Consider the following 9,347-nt stretch of genomic DNA (forward strand, 5'->3'; position numbering starts at 1 on the left):
CTTGTTATTTCATATGTTGGCCAAAGGGGGAGCACTTTTAAAACCGACACACAGTCCATTTGAAAAATCCCTCCTTTTTGGGACCACCCTAATTTTGATAGATTTCACCAGCAGGGGTGCAAATGAGAAATTCTCTATTAGATGCAATGGTTTTCCGTATTGGGACCATGATTTATGTCCTAACTTGTTCACCGGTCCTCATATGGACAGTACTTTTCCTTGTTGATGTCTCAAGAAGGGTAGAAATACAAGAACACACACACACACACACACACACACACACACACACACACACAGATACATGTCTTGCCTACTTTGTGTGGACCCACATTTAGTTAGTAGGTTGTGAGGGCCCCCCTTTCCACTATAGCTAGAATGATGGAGAAAAAAATACTGTATACCTAGCACTAGATGGGAGTAGAGAGTTTCAACCTCACTTCAGAATGCAAAACACACAAAGTAAAAATTTTTTTTTACTTCTGTAGATGTGAGGACCACGCAAATGTCCTCACAGGTCAAAAGGTCCACACAGAAAGGGTGGTTTGTCAAGTGTATGTCCACACAAGGATGGTGAGACAAGTGCACACACACACACACACACACACACACACACACACACACACACACACACACACACACACACACACACACACACACACACACACACACACACACACACACACACACACACACACACACACACACACACACACACAGTAGTTTAGGTGAACATGACTTTATTGACATGAGTGCAGAAAGTTCTGGAAACGAAAGGAGATGGTGACATCAGAAGGTTGCAGGTCGCACAAACATGCGTACTCTCTTGAGGCTGCGATTGGACCACACCACACCCCCTTGGTAAATGGCGTTGAGGTTGGCCGACTGGCACTGGTCGTACCACCAGCCGCCGCCACGTGTTGCCGCACAGTTTAGCGCCGCGCCGTCGTTGTCCGTGTCCCACGTGCTGAACTTCGCCCCGTGGTGAGCGGCCGTCAATGCGTCGCCGGCATCACCACTGTAGCCAGAAAGGCTTAAGCGGTAACCCTCCTCCTCGGGACCCACACTCACGACGTATTCCGCACTGGTCGCGCCGCCATCCTCGTCCTGCAGCTCCACCCTCAGCAGGCTCTCGCCCTGATTGGTCAACAAGTGGAGGTTTTGGTTGCCCAGCCATACCTCCCCCCTCCCCTGTGCGTCCACACCGCCAAAGCCGCGGCGGTACTCGTCCCAAGTTCGGTTGAAGTTGAGCCCGCCGCTCTCTCGCTGCTGGACTAACAACCAGCCCGCCATCAGCCCCTCCTGCTGGCAATAGACCGCCACGGTGGCGGCGGCAGCGGCAGGTTTGACGTTAAACACGCCGCTGGTTTCCCCCTGGGTGTGCTTGTGGTAGATGTCGACACAATCTGCAACACATCAGTTTTTTCACAGTCCCCATTTTTTTTCCAGGAAATTCAACACGACGCTACCAAAGCTAAACATAATCACTTCCTAGTTTTGCTGGCAATCTAATACTAATGCTAATGCCAATGCTAGCGCGGGCGCAGGTGGGCGGTGCTATTCCAGATCAGAGTGGGCGGTACCTTTTCCTGTGTAATCACTTTGCCGTGAAACGTGCGTGGTCTTCACGCTGCGAGCGTGCACGTCAGGAACGTCGTCTTCCGTGTGGTCACCAAAAAACTTTCCCAGGTCAAAGCCCACCTCTGAGAACGCGTCTGGCGTGACCGTTTTGCCGCTCGAGTGGCCATCTTTGGCCCCGCCCACATGAACGGTCTTGATGGTGGAGGAGGCGTGGCTTACACCGGGGAAGAAGGAGTCCAGCCCTCCCTTGAAGTCGTGACAGTCAGGACTGTCCTCTGTTGTCTCCACTACTTTTTCCACCGGGCCGTCCGCAGTCATCACCGTGGTCGTGGTGCGCTTGATGGTCTTCACGCAGCGGCTCGTGTCGGTCGTGGTGTGGTACACCTTGTCCACGCCACCCCCACCAAACGTCGTCCCAAAGTCGCCATCGCTGCTTCCTACGAGCTCAGTTATGGACTTTGATGTCGTGGAGGAGCCAGAGGAGGAGCCGGTGGAGGAGCCGGTGGAGGAGCCGGTGGAGGAGCCATAGAAGGAGCCAGAGGAGGACGACGAAGTACTTGGAACTTTGGAGATGGTTGCCGGGTAGGAGCTGGAACCTTCCTCCTCCAGTGTCAACTGGAGAGTTTTTACCTGACAAGTGGGGATGGAGATGAGCAAACACATCTGACAGCTACATGTTAATGCGACATGTCAGCTAAAGGCCCTCGATCTGGATGCTCAAAGTCTGTGCACTGAATACTAGATGTTAGCTACATGCTAGAAGCTTAAAAACTATGTTAGTGCTCTGAATGAGACATGTTAGTCACATGCTGATTACATTAGTGCTCCAAATGCTTTGCGTTAGCCACATTCTAATGCCTAAGTACTGTGTTAGTTCTCTGAAAGCTACGTGTTAGCCACAAGCTAATGCCTAAATACTACATTAATGCTCTAAATGCTACATTTTAAACACATTCTAATGCCTAAATACTATATTAGTGCTCTAAATGCTACATGTTAACCACATGCTAATGCCTAAATACTAGGTTAGTGCTCTAAATGCTACATTTTAACCACATTCTAATGCCTAAATACTAAATTAGTGCTCTAAATGCTACATTTTAACCACATTCTAATGCCTAAATACTATATTAGTGCTCTAAATGCTACATTTGAACCACATTCTAATGCCCAAATACTATATTAGTGCTCTAAATGCTAAATTTAAACCACATTCTAATGCCTAAATGATATATTAGTGCTCTAAATGCTACATTTTAACCACATGCTAATGCCTAAATACTACATTAGTGCTCTAAATGCTACATTTGAACCACATTCTAATGCCTAAATACTATATTAGTGCTCTAAATGCTACATTTTAACCACCTGACAACCCCTCAGACCTCGTGGACCACTACAACCATACACTCTCCTCCTGTCTTGATCAACTGGCTCCCATCAAAACCAAAACAGTCACTTTCACACACTCCTCTTGGAGCCCACAGCTCCAAGAGGAGCTGTGGGCTCCTCTTGGAGCCCCTGCGAGTAAGTTTTGCCCTGCACCATCGGGCCAACTGCTAAAGCAACTACTACAACAACAACAACTAGCTAGCTGCTCACTCTACCATTACTCGTTTACTGGTCACCGCTGTTTTCTGTCCTCAGACACCACCACCTCCACCACCACCACATCAACAAGCTTACCTGTCTGGATGTAGTATGCTGTTGCTTATCCCGTGGATACTCCTGGGGTGCTCATCCCTCCTCTCTACCTGGTCACTCGACTCCTCGACGCAAGCTAACGTTAGCCTCCTGCTACCGCTCTCCACCCGGACCATGCCGCCGCTCCACTCCGCCTCAGACCACCACTACCACCCGCGTCCGAGTCTGGAATCTGGTACACTCTGGAACAACCATCCTCCACACAGTCGCTCAGGTCGCATGTTTTCATACAACTTCTCGTCGCCAAACTCCATTCCTTCCTTCTGGTCCTCCTGCCGTCCTCCAACTTCTTCATTACGTCATCACAACAAACAGCATGTGAATCTGACCAATCTCCGTCCACTTCCTCAGTCCTCACAGCCAATCACAAAGCAACACCACCTGAAACTGGCTCTGTTCAACACCCGCTCACTCAACAACAAAAGCCTCATCCTGAATGAATTTATAACGGACAATAATCTTGATTTCCTCTGTCTCACTGAAACCTGGCACAAACCCCTGGACTATTTCTCACTAAACCAGACCACTCCCCCCAACTTCACCTACATCGAAAAAGCTCGCCCTGAGGGGCGGGGAGGTGGCGTGGCAACAATATACAGAAAATTCATTAAAACAACCTCCATTTCCATTCCTGATATTTCTTCATTTGAACATACTGCTTTCAAACTATCCGGCCCCACTCCTCTTGTCACTGCTGTCATTTATCGCCCTCCCAAACAAAACCCCTCCTTTCTCTCTGATTTTTCTGATTTTCTGACCCAGCTCTGTTCCATCTCTCCTTCCGTTCTTCTCCTGGGTGATTTCAACTTCCATGTCAACGACTCCAACAATAAACCGGCTACTGAGTTCCTGGATCTGCTACACTGTCACAATTTCAAACAACATATCGACTTCCCCACTCACACCCGTGGTCACACCCTTGATCTCGTCTGCTCCTCTGGCCTCACAATAAATCAGCTCTCCAGCCTCAACCTCAACATCTCTGATCACCTGGCAATTATTATGGACATTAACATCCCCATTCCCACTCCCAAAGATACACGCAAAATATCCTTCCGGAACATTAAATCCATCTCCCCCTCTGCTCTCTCAGCCTCTCTTGCCACCCAGATGTCCACCTCCCCTCCCCCGTCACCTGACAACCCCTCAGACCTCGTGGACCACTACAACCATACACTCTCCTCCTGTCTTGATCAACTGGCTCCCATCAAAACCAAAACAGTCACTTTCACACACTCAGCACCCTGGTACACCCCTGAACTCCACAAATTAAAATCCTGTAAACGTCAACTTGAACGACTCTACAAGAAAACCGGTTTAACAGTCCATCAACAAGCCTACACTGATCACCTCCACCTGTACAAAGATGCCCTCAACTCAGCTCGGTCCACCTACTACTCCAACCTCATACACTCTGACTCTTCCAACCCCAAGACTCTCTTCACCACAATAAATAAACTCCTCAAACCCAGCAACAACATCTCCAACTCCTTCACAGTCACCAAGTGCAACGCCTTTCTCTCATTTTTCCAAAATAAAATAGACACCATCTACAGCAACCTGTCCACATCCGCCACTTCCTCCACCTCCCCGCCTGTCTGCCCCCCCTGCTCCACACAGTCCCTTTCTCACTTCTCTCCCGTGTCCCCTATCCAGCTGTCCAGACTCATGGCAGGCATGAAAAGCTCCACCTGTGCCCTGGACCCCATTCCATCCTCACTTGTAAAAAACTGCCTCCCAGCCATTTCCCCACTCATCATCAACATCATCAACTCCTCCCTCAGTTCTGGCTCAGTCCCCCACACCCTCAAACTGGCAGCTGTCACCCCCATCCTCAAAAAACCTGGACTCAACCCCGACACCATGAGCAACTTCCGGCCCATCTCCAACCTCCCCTTTCTGTCAAAAATTCTGGAACGTGCCGTCGCCACTCAACTCAACACCCACCTCACCTCCAATGATCTGTTCGAACCATTTCAATCCGGTTTCCGCTCACGTCACAGCACAGAAACAGCCCTCCTCAAAGTCACAAATGACCTCCTCCTCTCCTCAGACTCCGGCCACCTCAGCATCCTCCTTCTCCTCGACCTCACAGCAGCCTTCGACACCATCAGCCACACCATCCTCCTCTCCCGCCTGGAATCATCTCTCAACATCACTGGTACCGCCCTCTCCTGGCTAAAATCATATCTCACAAACCGACAACAATTCATCAGCATTAACAACTGCACCTCCTCCACCGCCCCTCTGTCACAAGGCGTCCCCCAGGGTTCGGTGCTTGGTCCACTTCTCTTCATCCTCTACATGCTCCCCCTTGGTAATATCATCCGCCGTCATCACCTCCATTTCCACTGCTACGCTGACGACGTCCAACTGTACATCTCCACCAAATCCCTCACCACCGTAACTCACCCCACCCTGACCAACTGCCTCACCGAAATAAAATCATGGATGCAATCAAACTTCCTCCAGCTCAACTGTGAAAAATCTGATATGCTCATCATCGGTCCCAAATCTCTCACCAAAACTGCTCACAACTTCACCCTCACTGTCGACAAATCCACTCTGTCCCCCTCCACTCACATCCGCAACCTCGGAGTTCTCCTGGACAGCAACCTCTCCTTTGAACATCATGTCAACAACATCACAAGAACTGCTTTCTTTCATCTAAAAAATATTGCCCGTCTCCGTCCATCACTCTCCTTCTCTGCCGCCGAAACCTTGATCCATGCTTTCATCACCTCCAGACTCGACTACTGCAATAGCATCCTCTACGGTTCATCTTCCAAAGTCCTCAATAAACTTCAATACATTCAAAACTCTGCCGCCCGCCTGCTCACCCACACCCGCTCCCGCGACCACATCACCCCAGTCCTTCAGAAGCTCCACTGGCTCCCCGTCCCTTATCGTATCCATTTTAAAATCCTCCTCCTCACCCACAAAGCCCTCCACAACCAGGCCCCCTGCTACCTCACCAACATGCTCCACCGCCACACCCCTTCCCGCAGCCTCCGCTCCTCCGACGCCAACCTCCTATCCCCACCTATCAGAACCAAGCACCGGACCTGGGGTGACAGGGCCTTCTCCATCGCTGCTCCCACCCTCTGGAACTCTCTCCCCAAACACATCCGTGACTGTACAGACCTTCCATCATTCAAATCACATCTCAAAACTCACCTCTTCAAAACTGCTTTTAATATATGATTCATATGTTGTGTCTTGTAATGTCCTCTCATGTTTGTCCCATGTTATGTGTAATTTGTCCTGCCTCCACTGCTTTTTAACTGTCCTGTGTGTACTGATTTTATGATTTTATACTATGTAAAGTGCCTTTGAGTTTTTAGAAAAGCGCTATATAAATAAAATGTATTATTATTATTATTATTATATTAGTGCTCTAAATGCTACATTTTAACCACATGCTAATGCCTAAATACTACATTAGTGCTCTAAATGCTACATTTTAAACACATTCTAATGCCTAAATACTATATTAGTGCTGTAAATGCTACATTTTAAACACATGCTAACGCCTAAATACTACGTTAGAGCTCTGAATGCTACATGTTAGCCACATGCTAATGCCTAATTATTACGTTATTGCTCTGAATGCTACATGTTGGCCACATTTTAATGCCTAAATTCTACGTTAGTGCTTCGAATGCTTCATGTTAGCCACATACTAATGCCTAATTAGTACGTTATTGCTCTGATTGCAACATGGTGGCCGCATACTAGCGTGTAGTGTTTAAATGCTATATGTAGCTGCGTGCTAGCCTGAATGCGTAATGTGAGTGCTCTGAATTCTACATGTTAGTGGCATAAAAGCTACAGATTACAGATAACTAGCTAGGCACATTCTGACCTCACGGAACATGTCTTGTCTCTGCTGTCCACCGTGGTCCCCCAGGTCCTTGGACTTGAACACGTTATCCTGAAGTATGTCCTGCAGCACCGTGCTCTTCAACACTTTCAGCGTTCTCACAGAATCGACGCGCTGCAACTCTTGCGACTGAAGTTGATTGACCTGGGGAAGGCACATTGTCAAAAAAAGAATGCGATGTTGCTGGTGTTTCTGTTCGTCAGAAGCCGGCTGACCTGTTTGTCCAGCGTCACGTAACTGTCGCGGTCCACATGGTACTCGGAGTAAGTTTTACAGGAACCTTTGCAAGATCGCAGCTTGATGTCGATGTCCACCTGGCGGGAGGAGGCCGAGACCCTCAAACCTGCTTCCTGGTTTGAATTATGGTAGTGCGCAATCATGCTTCACCTCTAACATCTGCATGGCGGAGGCCTGGTCGGCGACCCGATCCCTGAGTGCCGCCAGCACCCTGAGCTGCCTGTCGATCTTCACCTTCATGTCCCCGATCCTCTGGCGAAGGTTCTGCGCCAAGTCGTAGTAGCGGCCGTCGTGGCCTGCGGGAAGAGGACATATCAGGTGATGAGTGGCACCACCAAGTGCTGGACAGCAGGGGAGAAGGTGTAAGGGGACTGACCGGTGTTGAGGTTCAGTCTTTCCTTCAGGTATTCGTATGTCTGCTTCGTCACTTGATCAGCTGACCTCTGCCTTTGTTGGTTGTTCTCCAGCAGGCTGCGGATCTTCTCGATCTTCTTCAGCAGGCTATGGTCCCGGTAGTCCATCAGTCCTTGGATCCTGCAGCCCGATGGGCACTTGGGACCCTGGTGAAAGAAATAGGTTAGCTCAAAAGGCCGATGTTACGCATGTGAGCTTAGCGTACCCAGTCGTCGTCAGTGCAGAACGGCCACTCCTTCTGGGTGGCGCACTTGTCGGAGCGGGTGCTTGGCTCCATGGGCCGTGTTCCTCTGGGGTCCAGCGCGCTAGCCTTAATAGGGTCTCGTCATAAGAGAGAACAGAAGATGTATGTACAGAAAGACTGGTACTCACCAATGAGGCGGCGGCGCACACGAACACCAGCAAGCTGACTCGTTCCATCTTGATCCTTGTTGAATGTTCCGTCGGAGGAGGAGCTCGTTGCTTTTCAAGCCCTGCGGAGTTGAGTAAACCCGGCTGGCTGATGGGGCGCCAACCTGCACTTTGAACTCAAACATCAACACACGCCGGCCTGGCCTGGGGACGCTGACGGTAAATGTGAGGCCGTGGAGTCATGTGACCTTTTCAACATTGCAACATCCCTGCCAGGACGCACACCCACACATTGAAATCCAGTTTATGAGTCACGCAAACACATTGTTACACATTTTGGAACATGAGCATTGTGCACTACTTGAGGCAGCCTGGTGACGTCATTAAGGGGCCTCAGTGATTCTTAACCATAGGGCCGCCCAAAAATATCTGTTTCCTAGCTGAGGTCTGTATGGGCCGTAGCGCTACTTAGTTGTAATACACCTTCCCACCACTTGTATCGGTAATGACAATCTCAAACAAACAAGAAATCTGGAGCTAAAGTCTTCCAAAACTTTTTCCGCTAAAATGTCGTAAGGAGACCCTTAAGCAAAAATGTTTGAAAACGGTCTAGTTCCAACGGCCCAATACTGGACTCAAAACCTCATCGGGAGGCCCGACGAAACCCAAAAATGGCCATCCATCCATCCATTTTCTACCGCTTGTCCCTTTTGGGGTTGCTGGATCCTATCTCAGCTGCAATCGGGCGGAAGGCGGGGTACACCCTGGACAAGTCGCCGCCTCATCGCAGCCAAAAATATATATTTTTCCAAACCTTTTTTTGCTCAAATGTCGTAAAGGGGGACCCTTGCCCAACACATTTTAATAACAGCCTTGCTTCCACGACACAATACTGGTCCTGTAGCTGTTGGAGATGTCTCAAAACCTCATCATGGCAGTAAATTAGTATTTTTCCAAAACTTTTTTCCGCTTAAATGTCTAAAGGGTTGTAGGAGACGCTCCAAAACCTCATCGGGAGGGCCGACAAAACCCAAAAATGGCATAAAAATTATATATTTACAAAACTTTTTTTTGCTTAAATTTTGTAAGGGGGAACTCTTACCCCAAAATTTTTAAAAACTGTCTTGCTTCAATGGCACAATATTGGTCCTTGAGTTGTTGGAGACGTCTCAAAACCTCA

General features: G+C 49.0%; 1 protein-coding gene across 1 annotated transcript; it reads right to left on the minus strand.

Annotated features, from left to right (window-relative positions):
• Window positions 1-720: 720 nt before the first annotated feature.
• fga (fibrinogen alpha chain) lies at window positions 721-8,346 on the minus strand. The gene is made up of 8 exons (XM_062066061.1): window positions 8,189-8,346; window positions 8,022-8,126; window positions 7,779-7,962; window positions 7,553-7,698; window positions 7,381-7,479; window positions 7,148-7,309; window positions 1,581-2,208; window positions 721-1,403 (listed from the first exon to the last, which is right to left on the minus strand). Exons 1-8 carry the CDS (start codon window positions 8,234-8,236, stop codon window positions 787-789), a joined length of 1,989 nt encoding a protein of 662 aa, XP_061922045.1. The 5' UTR covers window positions 8,237-8,346; the 3' UTR covers window positions 721-786.
• Window positions 8,347-9,347: the final 1,001 nt, after the last annotated feature.

The sequence above is a fragment of the Entelurus aequoreus genome, linkage group LG12, assembly GCF_033978785.1.
Source record: "Entelurus aequoreus isolate RoL-2023_Sb linkage group LG12, RoL_Eaeq_v1.1, whole genome shotgun sequence".
Classification (NCBI taxonomy): domain Eukaryota; kingdom Metazoa; phylum Chordata; class Actinopteri; order Syngnathiformes; family Syngnathidae; genus Entelurus; species Entelurus aequoreus.

Excerpts from the sequence above, each read along its gene's own strand:
- fga (XM_062066061.1), bottom strand. The coding sequence starts at position 8,236 with ATGGAACGAGTCAGCTTGCTGGTGTTCGTGTGCGCCGCCGCCTCATTG. Across the intron at positions 7,480-7,552 it reads CCGCCATGCAGATGTTAGAG|GTGGACATCGACATCAAGCT; the intron begins GTGAAGCATGAT and ends TCCTCCCGCCAG. Across the intron at positions 1,404-1,580 it reads AAGTGATTACACAGGAAAAG|ATTGTGTCGACATCTACCAC; the intron begins GTACCGCCCACT and ends GATGTGTTGCAG.